Genomic DNA, 18609 nt, shown 5'->3' on the forward strand with positions numbered 1-18609 from the left:
CCTAGCAGTGCCTCTGGTCTTCCCTAAAAGCATTCACCAACTATGATTCTCTACCCTCCCTTTCACACTTGGAGAATAACATGAATGGTCTACCAGACAACATGATCATCAAACTTTCTTCCACACCATTTAATCCCTGAAAAATGGCCTCACATTCTTCCCCGACCCCAAGGTTTACCAGGAAACAATCCATGCTGATATTCCACACACTTGTAAGAACCTGCCATGGAAAATATTTTGGAATGCTTGACCTCCACCCCAACCTTCTTCAAAGTCCCTTTATAGTACTCTGATTAAATTCTGACTTCCATATCAACCCATGAACCAAAACTCCTTTCCCAAAATCAGCCAGCATAAATCTTCTCCTCTCCAATTTTTCTAATCTCTCTCTCCTCAATTCATTGAACCTCTAAACTAATCTCTCCTCCGATGAAATCACTGCCTATAAAAAGGTGATCCATTATCAAATTACTGTCATCACCTCCACAAAATAGGGCTCTTCAGGGGTAGTTCGTAATACATTTGACTATATCAATGAAGCAAACCAACACTCGCTAATACCTCCTACACACACATTCCCAATGATCCACACAGGGTATATCAAGCAGAAATCACTTCCATTCTTATAGCTCAATAGAAAATTTATCATCCATGAATATTTCCACTCTTACCTCACCTAATCCCCACCCTTTTATTTTCCATTTCCTTCCTTCCTTTATCAAAGATACTACCATTTCCTGGAACTCCTGGATCAATGACTCTTCCCCAAGACATTCTCATTCTCTTTCCATCTGCACTGCCTATTTCCTTGGGATACAAGTTCTTTAATCGATTTTGAAGGACTTTTTTCCCATCCTCATAAATCTTAACATCATGGCCAACATTTTTCCTACATTTCCTTCCATTATTTATAGACTTCCCACTAACCCTCCTGACCTAATCAAATCCACCAACCTTCTCTCTAAATGTCCCAACACCAAAATACACACCACCATGCAATCATACCAGATGTTAAACATGCCCCATACTTGCCACTCCAGTCCTCTCCCGCCTGCTGATCAACACTTTACCATCCCTCTCCTCCTCCTGTTTCACCTCAAAAAGTGTAGTATATCAGCTACAATGTAACATCTACTCTACTTTCTACAGATGACTATGTACCTCACCACTTCACATCTGTATTAATAACCACCACACATCCTGCAAGCCTTATTCCCCATTATCTGGTCTCCCATTCTAAAAGCGATACAAAGAAAAGTAATTCAAAGTCTCCATAAATATCTCATTTCCACCCAACAACTCTCTTATCAAACTTGAAGTCCTTGAGTAGGTCTGCATCTGGCTTTTTGAAGCTTACTGACACCCATCATTCAATTTAGTTCACCAAACCCTTTTTTCCTCCACTCACCCTCTTTTACATTCTCCAATTCTTACCTATCCATCCAGCCTTTTAAGTCCTCTCTTCCTTCCACCGAAGAGGAGTCGTTGTGCTGCTGAAAATTATAATTAATCCACTAATGAATTTCTCTATTTTTGTGAAAGCACTTTGTAGTAGTAGTATTTAGGGGAGGCGACCAACAGCTGAGGTCATTTACACCATAGGGGATGGACAGGAAAGAATGAAGGGTGGAGAGAAACCCGGCATCGGAATTAGCCTACTCTTGACGAAAGGCACCAAGGGGTACGCAGCTTAAGGTCCCATCTGACGGACGGCATACTCACTCAAAGTACCCTCCACAAAGCACCTCAAGTAGGGATCAAGATACCTCTAAAAATATTCAACACCACCAGGATTTGACCCTGGGCCCTCTGGGTGGGAAGACAGCATGTTAGCCACTGCACCATCTCGATCCCCCAAAAGCACTTTGTGCTTTGTCTAAAAGTGTGATCTTAGTGTTGTGTGTTAGTATTATATTTGTATATATACAAACCAACATGCTAACATAAATATGAAAATATTTAAAATGTTTTCGTCATATATTTTAAAGTCTTAATCAATAGTTTTTTTTAGTTTAAAGGATTTTAATGTATACATAGTATATTCATAAATATAGATAAAATATTAAAATAATTGATAAACTTTATATCTATTTAAGTAATCCATGGAAGGTGATAACCAGGAACTTATAAATGTATAAATACACATATTTGAAAGCAAATACAAATTTGCCGCTTATTTTTGTGTTCAGTAATCTGTATTATTTTGCATTTAGTATCGTTGTACAAGATTCTGATTGTTTATGCGTTGAGAAGTTGTATTTTCATTTGAGTTGGGTTGAAGGATGGCATCTCCTTGCAGACGCTTTTTAGGGCAGGGACTTGGAAGTGCTGAGCCTGATGCTGTCCCAGAAGGAGATGCCAAAGGTTTAGCTCCTCTTTTCCTGCGCTTTACTATACGATCATGAACTCTTTTCATTTCTAAAATTTCTTTCATCTCTTCCTTATCTTCTTCCTGCAATCAATAACATTATCTTTTAAACATATAGGTTCTTATATTTTATGCTCAGAGAGGCAAAGAATAATTGAGCAACTTTTTCTTTTTCACCAATGTCAGACTTTAGAAATACTGATTAGAGAGATACTAATGCAATGCAGTTATCAAATGTCTCCAACTCTCCATCTTTTTAGATAATTAAATATTTGCTATCTAATTGTTTTACTTTTGGCCTTTTACTTTAGCTTTCAAAATTGTATAAAATTTAAAGACTAAAATAACTAATCATGCACATGAAATACTTTTGGCATGTACAAAATCTCTTTCTCTCCACCAATCTCATTGCAGATGAACAGTATTCATGCCAACACTTTATCTATTCATCAGAAGTGGGTAAATTCAACCCAAGAATAAAATAGTTTCATTTTTTTTAATATTAAAATTGTAACTTTTCTAAATTTTTTAAATATCTCTCATATCTTTATAACAAAATTATCAGGGAAAAGTTGATTTGTTCGTCCAAATTTATTTTTCTTCAGACTAGTTTATCCTAAGGGTCAATTATGCAAAAATGGTTGCTTAATGCAGGCATATTCATATAATATAACATGGAAAAGCTTTTCAAGGAGTTTCGCACAGAGGCTGTCCAATACATGCATATGATGCCACATTTATTTTAGCCTTCTCTGACACCTTTCTTCCAAATCAAATGAAATGTTAATTATGTCACACCTTTTCCCCCATGTAAATTTTCTCTTAGGGTCTTATGCTCTGAGTATCTAGGAATCACATTCATCCACATTCTTTCTTTTACTTCTATCTGCTGGTAAACCAAAGCAATCAACCTTTCATCAATACCTATTATGTTTAACTTGCAGAATTCTCGCCCATTCCATATGAATTCATGTTTCATGTCACCTATCCCTCCGCCTATCATACTGGTTTAGACCAATTCTTCCTCTTTTGGCCATGATGTAAAACTTGGACTTACACTTATGATAACATTGTATTTAGGTTAATTAAGTGGCACTGAAATTTTTTCCTTAATATCTATATTATATAGGTGCCTATTATTTATCTACTTACCGTTTGATTTAGCCTTAGGACTAGAGCCCTTCTCCCATCTGCCATGGGCTGGGAATATGCCAGTAACTTCCTTAATCTTTCTGTCGGGCTCACACCACGTTCCACTACCAGCACAATGCGTGCCCACTGAAATATTAGTAGATTTCTGAGGAACCATTTTTCTAGGATATATACAACAAACCTTATCATAATTAAATGGTAAATTTCATGCTTTGATGAGATTTCCAGTAATTCAATATCTTAAGACCTCAATTAAATGGTCATTCATTTGTAAAAATTTGTTGCCTACTATTGCTCCAATAGTTCATGCTATCTTTCTACCTCATCCCACACAGCCCTAACATGTCTATATTTCATCCCTCCATCTTTCACTTGGTGCTCTCTGACTTTTCTGTTGGCAACATCGGTCTAGCATTCCAAGTCCCTATTTTTATGATAGAATTCCTCTTCTGTTTTTTTTTACTGCCATCCACTTGGTTGTGCAAGGCTTTTGTGTGATGAAAACTGCAGAGGCCTTGCCTCTTCTGCTTTCATACTATACAATCTATTTTGGCATGCAGGACTAAGTCTTGTACCTGCCAGGACTCATTTTCATAATAAGTCAGATCATATTTTCTTGGAATAAATAATTTTGGTGGTTTCCATTGGCCCAATTTTGTTTTTAACATGACATAATCATAGAAATGGATGCCCCACTGTGACTAGATGCTTTCGCAGCTGCCTCACTGAGGAACAGATGTTACTCGAGACTACCTGTCATGCAGCTCCTACTCTTCAACCTATACAGCATGAACATGCTAGGAGCATTTAACACTGTTCCTGCCAACACAGCTCTCATGGTCATAGGAACACTAAAGCCTTCCTTCTATGTCAAGGTTGTATTCCATAGAGAGGGGCTCCCCATTGTCAATAAAGGAGGAGGATAAATATACAAGGCCTGTCCAGAAACTATCAAGCCATGCAATATGTTGAGAAAAATAGCCTACCTAGAACAATGAGGCCTTAAGCCCTCTTTGAAGTGCTCCCCTTTGAGACCTCATACACTTGCCTCAGTGTCTCTTCCACTTTTCCAAATAATGGGTAAAGTCCATTTTCGGAATGGTCATCAGCTACCTCATTATATTTTCCTTTATCTTGTCAACCAACTGTTGGGAAGACTGGGCTTTTGTTTCTGGGTCATAGCCATAGACCTATGACATCTCAGTTGTGACTTTTTTTTAGGAAACCTGAGTCATTGCTTGTGGCTTGGACCAAGTCCCCTGCAACTGCAGCATGGAATTCTTAATGTTGATGAGATAAAAGAGAAAGTGACAATGCAGCCAATGGCAATTTAGAAGGACTTTGCTGATTGTTTTAAAAAGTGAAGGAGATACTGGGATAAGTGTGTGAGGTTCCAAAGGGAGTACTTTGAATGGGACTAAGGTGCCATTGTTCTAGGTAGGTTATTTTTCTCACAATATTGTATTGTTGGATCCTTTCCAGACAGATCTTGTACATACGAGACAATTCCCCAGCTTTGTGCCTACTTAAGCATAAAGAGTCACTGGAATGATCTTTTTTTAGTAACTTCTACTCTTTTATTAAACTAGCATCATATAACAAGCAATAGTTCTGCAAACAAAAATGATTAACTGATCAACATACAAGTGGGGTGACTACAAGTTTGAATTGCTCAGGTTTTTAAAGATGAGGCAAATTCACAAGATAATATGCCTAAATGTCTGAAAAAGGCATTTTATCTCAAAGGGCTTTAGGTAGAAGTGACTACCATTGGGTGTGTGTATGTATACATAGGTATATGCAAGTACCCTATGGACTTCAACATTGATGTGACAGAAGGGCTTGAGCATTCTGATGACCCCTAGAACTTTGCTGGTGGGAGAAATGATATTTGCTCCCGGTAGGGTCAGCCATGCAAGATAGGTTGAAGGGTAGGAGTCAGATGAAGGGTAGTCCATGCAGATTCTGTTCCTCAAGGTGGCTGCAAAGGTGCCTGACCCCAGTTGGGCGGCCACTGAGTGATGGTGTTACGTTAAAAACACTAAAGAGGAAGTCAATGGGAAACCACCTCAATTATTGATTCCATGATTTTTATGATGGAGAGCATAATGAAAATGCGTCCTGGCAACTATGGGATGCAACTCCATTGGTTGCATGTTGTGCCTGGCAGCGGGAGAGGCAAGGCTTCAGCGGTGATCATCTCATGAAATTCTTACAAAGTAAAAACAATGACAGCAGCAGTACAGAAGATTCAGAAAATGGCTCCATTAGTTAGAATAGGAACTTGGAATGTTAAGACGATGATGAGGGCAGGAAAATTAAAGAATATAATACCAGAGATGGAAAGAAGAAATATAGAGATATTAGGGCTGTGCAAAGTGAGATGGAAGGACAGCAGGAATTAATGGAGTGATAGTTACACAGTAGTATAAAGTGGAGGGGACAAGAGCCAGGGAGGAGTGGTAATAATGTTAAATAAAAAGGTAGGAAAAAGGATAGTTAACATAGAGCAAGCAATGGATAGAATATAACTAGTAGAGGTAAAAGCAGAATTGATGAACTTGGTCATTGTTCAGGTATACCTGCCACCAAGTAATCAAAAGGAGGAAGTAGCTGATAGGGTATATGGTCAGTTAGAGGACTTATCATGTATGTTCCTGCAGGGAAACATTTGCTAGCAATGGGGGATTGGAATGCGATGGTAGGAAAAGGAAGAGATGATGATGAGGTAGGGGATTACGATTTGGTGGAAGGAATGACCATGGGAAGAAAGCAATTGAGTTCCCCAGGAGACAGGGGTTAATCATTGCCACTTGGTTTAAACACCACAAAAGACATAGGTACCCTAGAAAATACTAAACGACTCAAAAAGGTTAGATTATATTATGATAAGGCACAGATTTGGGAACAGCAAGATTAATATACACAGTTTCCTGGGAGTGGATGCAGACTCTGATCACAATTTAGTAATTACGGAGAGGATCATCCGATTCAAAATGATAAAACAAAAAATGGAATGTAGAAGCATTAATTGGATTGAAAAGGAAGGAGTATGAGCAGGTTGTGGAGAAAATCATGAGTGAAGAAAAAGATCTGGATACTAGGAAGTATAAAGAGTTCAATAATAAACTGAGGCACGAAACAAATTGGGCAAAAGGAGCATGGTGAAATATAGAGGGCAAGGATATGGAAAATTTACAGAAATAGCTGTGTTGTACCAAATAAGATTCAAGAGAGGTGGAAAGAATATATAGAAGAACTGTATGGTAATGGCATAAAGCCAGCAAGGTTAGACATATAGAATATGATGTAGATTAGGATAGCTTAGGTCCAGGCTTACTTGATGGTGAAATAGAATGAATACTAATGGAATAGAAATCAAATCAGGCCATGGGGGTGGATAACATTCCCATGGTATTACTAAAGGTTTTAGGAAGATGGGGGAGGAAGAGTTTTTATAGACTAAGTCATAGCATTTATGAGGGAGCAATTTGGCTGGAAGAAATCATCAGATCAATTTTAGTCCTTATAAGAAAAAAGGGAACCGAAGCAATATGTGAGGAATAAATAATGATAAGCTTGATTTTGCACAAAGCTAAAGTGGTTCTCAGCAACATCAATAAGAATGTAGAGAGCAGGGCAAATGAATACTTATGGGAAGATCAGTTTGGGTTCATGAAGAGAGAGGCATATGTGATGCCATAGCAGTAAGAAAGTCACCAATAGAAAGGAACAGAAGAATATAATCAGGATGTATTTGTCTTTTTCGTGGATTTTGAAAAAGCTTTTGAAACAGTTTATTGGGTAGAAGTAATGAAAATAATGCAGAAAATAGGAGTTGATTTGAGGGATAGGAAATGTACCCATAACCTGTACTTTTTTAGACTGCGCAGGTAGGAGTGGTGGATGGAGAGTCTGGATGGGCAGTGTTAGGAAGAGGAGTTAGATAAGGTTGTCCATTATCACTTGTGCTGTTCAAGATTTATGAGTAGGAAATCGTAAAAAAAGCATGGGAAGAACTGAAGGAAGGAATGAAAATTGGTGAGGCATTCATAAAATCAGTTAGATTTGCCGATGACCAAACTTTAGTTTGTCAGTCAGCCAAGGGGCCGCAATCATTGCTGGGGGCATTGGAAAGCCAAAGCGATAGTTATGGGATGAGAAGTAATGTAATATACAACAAAGTTTATGTAGCTTTCCAGAAAGAGAAAGGTTATGCTAAGAGAGTGATGTTGTTAAGTAAGGATGTTAAGAAAAGGCTCATTTTAAGTTAGGTCCGGAGCATGGTTTCACACAGTACGGAAACATGGTCGTTGAAACAGGATGATAAGCATAGATTGGAGGCATTTGAAGTGTGGGTGGGTAGAAGGAGCAAAAAGTTGTAGTGGACTGTTAGGAAAATAAATGAGGTGGTGCTAGGCATGGTGGCGGAGGAGGGAGGATTATTGGGAGGAGCACAAAGGAGGCAGGAAAGATAGATATAGAGCTTTTGATTGGCAATGGAATGTTGAAGACTGTGATAGATGGGAGAATGTTAAGTAATCAGGAAGGGGAAGCAATGGGATAGACATGTTGGATAGAATGAAGGGAGGAAAGAAGTATGTGGAACTGAAAAAGGGCTTACTTTAGGAGCCAATTTCAGGTTGCACTTTTTGTTAGGAGAGACAAGTAAATGTATTTTTGTGCAATTGTTTACACTGTGTCTATCCAAAATCTACCCTGACCAGTAGAATACCAATAATAATATGCATACGCTGTAAGTTTAAGAGATTTTTTTCCTATGGTGTGAAATGGCAATGAAAAATTGAATGTTATTTAGTTTCCTTAAATATTGAAATCTTGGGTCGGGAATTTTGGGACACATTACTTACAACACTGGTAAGAATTGAAAGTAACATCCACCATCAAAAGTTTCTCGGCCAATTGATTATATTGCAGACGTTCAAAGCTGGAGATATTTGTAGTTTTTCATTTGAATTTGGGTACAAATAATTTGAAGACACTCTCCAATTGATTGATAGAAAATGCTGAGAATAGGCCCATTGTATGACAGAATATGAACAAGAAAGAGGAAAAACATAAAAATAGAATTTGGAGTGATTAGTTACATTTTTATTTTCAAAACAATTTTACTTGAATTAATCAAAGTGTTATAGCACCATGATTAAAATCATCATTTTAAAATATCATTTTAAATGTGATTTCACTTCTTAAGGCTTGAAATCAACTTTTTGGAGTGTATTTTAATGGAGTGAGGCTGAAGCTGAGCAGCATACTGAAGAATTTGGCAACTAGGATGTTATGCAGACTACCTCCCAGCATTCCTAGTTCCTTGTAGTGTTAGTTGGGATTTTTCAATTTTCAATTAATTCTAAAAATTATCTTTTCCATTATTCAGGAGAAAAACTTCTGATTTGTTATTCAGGTGCTACATCTATTCCATTATGGCAAGGGAAATATTTTCAAAACTACCATATTGGTGAAAAGAAGTACATGGTGAGTGCTGGCTAATGTTTTTCTTTCTGAGCTGACGCAAAGGCAATTTAAGCGAAGCAAAATTTAACATACAAAGGCAAGTGCCTTCACAGCTGCAATTGGGTGACATATCTTTGAAATGCACTAGAAGTATATGAAGTAAAGATGCCAATATAATCCTGTGAGGCAAATTTCTAAGGTAAAAATGATGAGAAGAAAATGTAATGGAAGTAATACCAAGAAAAAAAATCACTCTGACAAGTATGTAGTGATGTTGCTGCACCAATGTATCTCTCAATTGGAGGAGATAGATGTTTTCTGGGCTTGAATAATTACTACTCCAGATAGAGGTCTAGTAATTGCACTATACAATAGATAACCACATTAATCAACCGGATGGTTGGTGTGATAGATAAGGGTAGATTTCACCTAATACTATGGCCAAAAACATAAAATTCATTAATCAGGGTGCAATGCCAAGTTACTTTTCCTGTGCCACCTGTGGTTTTGCAGGGAGGTCTGGCTCAAGGAAAATCACACAGGTTGGGTGAAGCTGAAAGTTCTTAGATTTGCCAAACTAGAATCAAACCCCAGCCCACTGGTCAGTAGTCCAGCAATCTACCCTTTAGATTGCCATCCTCTCAAATAATAGATAGATAAAAAATAGTAAGTCATAAAGATATAGCATGTTGTAAAATGATTAATAGTAAAATTATATCATTAATGTGAATTATTGAAGATTTTTAAAATGTGCATGTTTTAAATAATGTAAGAAAATTAAAATTTGGGTTTTGGAAAAAATAATTAAGTGGTTTTCAATATGTATAGTACTATTTTGGAATAAAAACAATTTGCCCCATGAATGACTCTTTTTTGGATCCCATATTCTCACAGTTGGATGTTTAATACCTCATTAAAGTAATCAGAATTAATATTCCTCATAGGAAAAAGTTGCCCGCACCTATTTGCAAGCCATTAGTAAATTTAGAATAATTTAATCTGCATGAAAAAATCCTACTTCCCCCTATTTACCCTTACCTGTCTCTGCCATTCATTCCGTGTTTCTGCAATTTTTTGGTATGTATTACCCATCATAGCAATGAGCATGTTGACCAGCAGAATAGCAACGATTGCCATATACACCACAAACAGCAACTGTAAAATGAACATAAACTTATTATCTCTGAACTGATGTCATAACTACCATTTTAGGGTTGAAAGACACAACATTAGCTGCATTTCCCCCTATACAATTAGAATGTAAAAGCAAGTTCTTGTCTAATGATGATATTCTTGTGCAACTTTCTACTATTTTCTGTTTCTCTTTGGGTTAGTTTTTTTCCAAGTAGAAATTACTTCTTCCCAATTCTTGTTGCATTGAATTTTATTAACAGAACCCAAGACTCAAGCTTGATTGAAAATCAGTTACATATGCCCTGAAAACTTTTGCCAACACAGGATTTGAACCAAGGCTCTCAACATGAGAAGCCAGTTCACTAGCCCCCACACCAACTCATTTGTGAAATGTGTACCATGGAAAAAATTTCTAATGGCTTCTCATGTTAGCTTCATCTTTTTTTCACATCCAGCTCCTCAACAAATGGAACAATTGTGATCTCCTCCATTCGAAAAAAGGCTTGAAATTTAAAAAAAGCATCTCTTCTTTTCCTATTAGTTTGCTTAGTCCCTTAGCATGTCCAATGTCCCGTCTCCTTCCCCAGGAATTGGAGGAATTGAATTAAGTTGTTGATATCTAACATTGCCATTAGTCCATGAGTCCTGCCTTACTCTGCATAGCTACTTCAACATATATCACCAGTGTACTCTACAAGTAATAAATTCTATTGATTCATTTTTTTAAATGAGAAGGCTCAAAGAGAACTTAGTTCTCGCAATGATTAACTTACATAAATAATAAAACACTTTCAAGTGGATGATAGAACAAATACTTATTTTTTAATGTTATGAATTTCCTGTTGAAAAATAGATAGGTAGTTAGGAAACCATAAGCAAAAAGGTGAAGAAGGTGCAAAGGAAAAGATATCAACATAAAGTCCATAGTGTGTACTAGTAAGAAAAAGAATTATTACAATGACATTATATTATTGCTATATATAATTTGGGTTTACTTGGAGTGAATATAAATCTAAAACTTAGTATCATTCTGAAACGTTATCTAGCATGTGTATCAAAACTGCCTTTCTTCAGCAATCTTCCTGCATGAATATTTAGTGCAAAATAATTATAAAGCAATGAAGTTTTACAGTGATTTTAAGTAATGAAGTTGAAATAGGAATATTGCATTCAAACTAAACAACATGATATCTCTTCACCTCTTCTTGATGTAATGTACATACTTTGGCTTCAAATGGGTGATCAGTCTTCTCAAAGGCACCATAATAATCTCCAAAGTTGGTCAAAGACATAAGGAACATTGCCATTACAGATTCCATTGGACTAGGCATAGGGTTAGAACTTGAGTCATCAATGCCCTCAGGTGTGTTTGGATTATCATACGACAAGAAAATTATGTAGTATGCTGGAAAGGGCAGGAAATTCCTAAATTACCAAAACTGGGAAAATATCAAATTTAAGCATACTGAATATAACATTGAAAAGGTTACACATCAAACTAACCTTGTGAAAAGCCCATTACAAACATGAGGTATATCGATACAAATCGAAGTAGATCTCCCATGACCATTCTGTATATCATAACAACAAATGGCCCAACCGTTTTAAATCCCCTAAAAAAAGCATACACACTTCAGAATATAAGAAAATTATTTATACTTTTTATTTATTTCTAGAAAATATAATTTCTAAAATGTGCATCTTAAATAATATATATTTAAATGACATGTTGAAAGAATTAATTTTAATTTTACACATATTACTAGAGGCATAATTTACTTTCAGAGGTTATTGATGATATATTTTACATTTATTATTATATTTTAGCTTAAAATTAACAGGTGAGTAATTATGTGAACATCCTTAAATAATAGTAACTGATCATAAGAACTAGGTACCGCAAGAAATAATTTATGGAACCCAAGGAAATGAATGGTTACCATTGGGGTAATCTCGGCTTTAACAAAGGCCATGAGCCACCTACGGTGGCTACATGATGACAGACAGCATGAAGGATCATAAGGTTTCAGTGTCAAAGGGTACTTCATTTTTCATGGGGCACCTCTAATATATTCAATATAATCTAATAAACAAATAATACAAAATATTACCTGCAAAAGAACAAGAAATATGGTGCTGTTGTCAACATGATGATCACACTCATAATGTCTTCAGCTTCATCAAGACAAAAGAACCTCAAGGATGGCATAATAAGCATCATGAGGCAGGAGAAGAGGAACATTACACGTGAAGGTGCTGTCATCTGGAAGTTTACGTGAAACATACATGTGAATAATGGAATAACTTCAGAAAATAGAAACTGAAGTATAGAAACAAAATGCACAGATTCTAAGGGTGCAATACTGAGTCAACAAAATTGGATGCATGCTTATATATGTATTTAAATCCTTGTAACTCAAGGAAAGTCACTAAGCACTGAAGTGAGAAAAAACCTAGCATAATTACATGGAAAATGGTAGCCTCATAAATAGGATACTATTTTGAAGCTACAGATTTTTTAACACATTTTTATCCTAGATTTATACGCATGAGCCTTACCTCACATGACCAGCCCAATCCATCCTAAAAATTTACTTGAAAACCACAGGTTTTGTTATGTTTGAGATGAAAACAAAGATCTTATTCACAGGATCCCCAAGGTACAAAAAATTATATACCAGCAGGCTCCACTACTCTTCCCTTTACCAAAGTTTTGGCAAAAATTTATATGAAACTCTTTCTACCTTTCTTCCCCAAATATCTCCTCAAGATTTTCAAACAATGTAACAAGTCCATTTCCTCAGAAAATGATAAACTTTGTTTCCCATGTGAACATAACTCACTCATGTATTTATAATAAACAAGTATTTTTTTACATTGGTAACAAATCATTTTATTAGTTTCCACTCTTCTAAAATACTGACTTTGGTAAAAGAAGGTTTGATTTGAAGTTACAAGAGGAAAATGATTCTCTAATATTACTTCCTTTCAATATGCTCCCTTCTTGCATACATCTTTTATGTTATTGGAAATATTTTATTTATCAGCCATTCATGCCTGAAGAGATTTTTTTGATAGCTTTGTATTTATCATTCACCCTTTTTTTGCACCAGAGTAAGGAACCTTAAGTTAAATTATTGATTTAGTGTGTTTAGTATCTTAATGAAAGACAAGTAATAAAGAAGAAATCCACAATGAATGTTTTGTAAAAATATGCTGTAATAAGTGCTTAAATAAAACTAAAAATAGGCACTTGGAAAACATTTTAAATATAAGAGGAAAATGAAAAAAATTGGATAAAAAATTGAAGAAGGGAAAATCATGATTAATTATTTTGTGACTCATTATACAGAAATCAGTGAATGTTCAACAGGGTTATCAGGGTTGGCCTGATTAGAAATGAGGAGTTTGCCAGTTTGAGTATTTGGAAGAAGAACTCTGCAGGATATCATAATGTTGAGGTGGTGCATCAAGGCAGCAAAGTACTGCAAAGAGTGTTGGGAGTGAGTGTGTTTAACAAAGACAAGATGAATCTCAAGGACGTAAGTGTTTCAATGGTATCTAAGTGTGCATTGTGAACTCATTATTTTCCTGCCCTGTTAATCTCTCTAGAAAAGGAAAGAGCTAGTCAACAGTAAGTTCTGCATTTGCTTTAAATGATACTCTACTAGGACTAATACATCAAATGCAGATTGCCATCCAGTTTTCATTAACAACGGTTTGTATTAAACATAAAATTAAAATTTTTTCTTAGAAGAGCTTATCACAGGAACACTGCAAATACTATTAGTTACAGGCTTGTGCCATTCTAATGGTTAATTGCCATGAATACAAAATTAAAGGTCACAATTAATATTTAAGTTAGAAGGATGTTTGCTGATATTAATATGAAATTTGCTAAGTATTTATGAAAAGAAATGTCATTTAATATTCTTCACATCAAAAGTATTTTTTGCATATCTCGCTGACCTTGGTCTACACTTATGCAGGAATGAACAGTAGATAGAAATGGTTCGAACATTCAATTTTGATACTCATGGTAAAATAGTAAAGAGATAATAAGAAAATTAACAAATTTCTTTAAAATCAGTCATTATACAGCAACATTTTTTATTTGTTATGAAAAACATGAAAATACTGACACTGATTCTGTATTCACTTAAAACAGTAAATTAAGGCAAATAAATCAAGATTAAAATTATGATGCAAATAATGAGTGGGGATTCGATGATTAACCAGATTTTGCTCAGGGCATCAGATTTATTCAACTTTCACCACAGACCCATCTACGTTTATATGCTTGAAATTCCTAAAATATGTAGATATGATAATCCTATTTTCCCGTCTAATAGTGTGATGACACTTTCATTTTGCAGCATTGGAGATAAACAAGGTTAAGTTCACAGAAGTAAAAGTCATTTACAGAATCTACTGTGGTTCCCCAATAAAATATATTATAGTTAATGCCAGCATTCTGAAAAGGAAAATAGAAGTACTAGTTTGTGTGAACAATCGAAGTAAAATCCAGTTTTGAGACATATTAGCATTGGAATATTGGTGAGGGATATTGGCATCAGATTGGATAGAACTAGTATCTGACGAGCCCTAAGTATTATACAAGTTTTCAACACTCTAAATGGTATGAAGTAGTAAAATAGAATATATAGCATGAAAGCAACAATCTGAAACACATTGATAAACAATACCCTCAAAAACATATTGATTCTATGAAAGTATTAATGCTTTATATCACATCATATAGTAACGGAGAAAAGTATAATACCATTAATATATTGATGATGGTTCATTTCATTTTAGGCAAACCAAGTTAACAGCCAATAACTCAGTGCCATAACACATTGTGCATAGCTCAGTGTAGTACTTTCACTGTTAAGTAAAATTGGAAAATTAATAACACAAAGAGTTACACTCACCAAATTTTCAATGAACATGCTTAGACCAAGGAAATGGGCCTCCCTTAAAGCTTCAAGAATGTAAAACACAGCTCCTACTTCCATGACAGCTTCAGCAACCAATCGTGTTTGAGATTTCAGTGAGTTGACCTTCAAGAGGCGACATTCTCCTACTTCATCAGCTCCCCACCAGTCATCATCAACAAGTTTCTTTTCTTTAGAAGTTGAATTAGACTCAGATGAATCAGGACCTTCTGTTGTTGAACTGATTTTCCCTGATAATTCATCTGCAGAAATTGTTGTTGCATCTATCTCACTTAGGATGGTTGGCAGTTCAACAATTTCACCCGACAGCTTACTTGTCACCTTTTGATCTTTACTTTTCATTTCATGGAATGCATAGTGGAGCAATTCTTCAAAAGTAAAATTTTCTTTATATGTAGCATTTTCTAATGGAATAAATATTTCAAAATCATTTTTTGAATCAATGTTCATCCTCTTATTTTTAAGCAAGAGATTTGATACGTTTTTCTTTTCAAAAGTAGCAGGTAATTGAAAATCAAATTTTTTTTTATCCAAAGTACTTATAATTGAACTCTCTTCCATGGTATTTGTTTCTGGGTTTGTTTTAGACTCTGTATGTGTAATTAAGGAATTTCTTTTCTTTCTGATTTCTCCCTGTGAATTGAAACTAATATTCTTTTTCTCAGTGGCATCAGAAGGAAATGACTTTGAAAAATTTGTATCATATCGATCTACTTTAACAGTGTTATTTCCTACCCCTTCTCCAATGCCAAAATTACCAACTTTTGATGTTCTAACAGAAAGGTCATCACTGTCCTTCTGTATTTGAATCCTAATAACAGTATTTCTCTTCCTCCTTATCACACTCATGTTTTTGACAAGCCAAACAACTCTTCTTTCCAATTCTTTGGTATCTTTGAAATTTACCTGCTTATAGGTAATTTTTACATCATCCTCAGAAATGCCAATATCCTCAACTGCTGCAACAGTTGGTAATGGCGCAGTCAGAAATTTAATTGCCCCACTGACATTTGCTCCAACATATCCTGAATGCTCATTAGTTGCCAAATGTATGATAGAATGCACCTCTGAACCAGTGATGTTATTGGGACCAATTAAAGAAGAGGGCGATGATGGCACAAATAAATCAGTGGGTGAAGTAGTCACTGTTGAATCAACTTTAGAAGAGGGAGTTGCCTTTTGCACCTCAGGAATTGCAGGGCCAGGCCGGTTGGTGAAGCACACCAGAGATATGAGAAAGTACACCAAGAAAAGGAAGAACTTCTGATAGAATCTGAAATAAAGTCACAACAATGAATCAATCAATACTATAATTGATAGTGTTTAACCTAATAGGGTGTTCCTATACAGGGGTCAGAAAATTTGGGAGGGGTGGTAGGTTTTACAATTGTAAGCACTTTTTCTCTCTTGGTATGATACCCAAAACTCCTTGGTCAAGAAGTTATACCAGTTCACAAATTAAATTTAAAATATGTTAGTAACCAAGAAAATGCTTATTTTTTCCAAAAACATCAAGGCAAAAGGGTTTCATATGGACATTAAATAAAAGTGCATCTTCAATAAAATGTCACCCTTCGTGTGATATGACTCTAATTTTTTTAGATTAAGATATAACCTGAAATTTTTAGAAATAACTAAGATCATTCATCATTTTTCCATCAATTATTTTAAAATTTCACAGATACATGTAAGAAATCACTTATCTCAAAATTGATAGAACATTAAATTTTTATAATGAATGAATATGGAGAGATGCTTTTGCTAACTTTGCTACTAAGGGGTAGTGGGGTTTTGGAATAGCTTGGCTTATCCAAATAACCAAACTGATCATAAATGTTTAAAGTTTGGCCATATTTATAACTCTTACATCAAGAGAAACAGTCAAGATTTTATTACATACCGGGACTTAACAAAAGCATTCCACTTAGCATTCAACAAATCAACCAAAACACCATCCATCAACTCCAGATGTTCATCTTTATCCTGTAATGATATGAAAAAGTTAGCATTAAATGAAAAAAAAACTAGTGGCATTGAAGGAAAAAACAGAAAAAAACATTTCCATTTGATTTAACATCAATTTTGTAACAGACATACACTTTCTATCCATAAGTAAAATTCTAATAAATATATAGGCAACAATTTGTAGAAGCTTACCCCAAACACTACTAAATTCAGAGCAGAGTTCTTGTTAATTCTTCCTGTTTCTATGTCAATTGTATCAATTTGTGAAAGAGGGTAAGCAGCACAGGTAATACTCCCTGAAGAGATAAAGATAAGGAATGTTCAGTCAAAGAAATGCTTTCCTCACTGCCATTATTTTAAATAATGAGCATGTAATAATAAGAAATAATTATTTGAATATGATTATTAATCCACTCACCAATTTGCCAATATATTTCTCTCTCAATGTTAAGAATGTGGAAAAAAATTTCAATTCTTGCTAATTTGGCAGCCAATGTAAGAGGTGTCAATCCAAGTACGTTCCTGATTCCAAGGGATGCTCCAATTTCATATGCCATATCAAATGTGTTCTTTTATCAAAAGGAAGGAATTCAAATGGAAAATGAAATGTGCAGCATACAAGACCCAATTGCTAGTTACATGATCTATTAATAACTTACAAAAATTCGGCCTACTTAGTATATCAGGGAGGTAATATACTCACCTGCTCAGACAAAGGTTGTGTGTTTAAATACTTCCTTTGGTGTTGAGTGTTGTGTAAATTATGATTGTTTAACCCCTGAGAAATCTGATGACAAGCTGGAAGAAGTTTATCAGGGGAATAAGGGCCTCAAAAAATTTCATGAGAATAAAAAAAAACATTTTAACTATGCTAGACCTTGAATTGATGTGATATGAATGGGAATAAGATATCATTATTTGCAATAAATGTGGGATGCAGTAGTCCAGGGGTAGAGCATTGGACTACTGACTAGAGGACCTGGGTTCGATTCCCAGGCAAGCTTCTCTGGGCACCCTCAGCTCCACCCAAGCTGTGTGATTTCTCAAGTACCAGATATTCTTGGGAAACGATAACAGGCTCAGGGACAGGAACTGGCCCCCCTACCCTGATGCGTGAATTTCACATGCCATATAGGGCTCAGTACTGCTATGGGCCAGGAATCTCTTCATCCATCCCAAAAGCAGGTAATCAAAGGAGAATATGGAAGAAGAGAAGGATTCTTTATTTTCAGGTTTCCAGAACAATGCACATGGTCTGCTAGGATTACTGAGTACATAACATAATCAGTGTGATGGGTATGGGAAGAGAATCAATGTATGTAAATAAAGCAAAGGCAGATCGGTTCTTGAGAATAAGGAGGTCAGAGTTTAATATTAAAATAGGAGAGAATAAACTGTAGGACATAGAACAATGCCACCATCTATCCAGGACATTTCTTAAAAGAAGAAGAAACTTTTACAAAGTAGAGGGGGTTGATAAATAGAACCAAGAAAAGAATCTAAAAAATGAGTAACTAAAACATGCAGATCCCTGGCATAAGAGATATCCTTGTAAAT

The 18609-nt window shown here is 35.5% G+C and overlaps 1 protein-coding gene across 1 annotated transcript in view; it reads right to left on the minus strand.

The window, feature by feature from the left end:
• Positions 1-2194: 2194 nt before the first annotated feature.
• Positions 2195-18609, minus strand: part of nan (transient receptor potential cation channel subfamily V member nanchung) — a 34417-nt gene continuing 18002 nt past the window's right edge. Inside the window, exons 8-18 of the mRNA XM_071585063.1 lie at positions 17471-17621; positions 17245-17348; positions 16988-17070; positions 16234-16360; positions 15064-15276; positions 12241-12392; positions 11633-11742; positions 11353-11534; positions 10034-10150; positions 3521-3646; positions 2195-2452 (exon numbers count right to left, since the gene is read on the minus strand). Coding sequence (XP_071441164.1) covers positions 2210-2452; positions 3521-3646; positions 10034-10150; positions 11353-11534; positions 11633-11742; positions 12241-12392; positions 15064-15276; positions 16234-16360; positions 16988-17070; positions 17245-17348; positions 17471-17621 — 1608 coding nt within the window. The 3' untranslated portion in view covers positions 2195-2209. The remainder of the gene's footprint in view (positions 2453-3520; positions 3647-10033; positions 10151-11352; positions 11535-11632; positions 11743-12240; positions 12393-15063; positions 15277-16233; positions 16361-16987; positions 17071-17244; positions 17349-17470; positions 17622-18609) is intronic.

This window comes from Hetaerina americana, unplaced genomic scaffold (genome assembly GCF_022747635.1).
Source record: "Hetaerina americana unplaced genomic scaffold, ioHetAmer1.1.p SCAF_2, whole genome shotgun sequence".
Classification (NCBI taxonomy): Eukaryota; Metazoa; Arthropoda; class Insecta; order Odonata; family Calopterygidae; genus Hetaerina; species Hetaerina americana.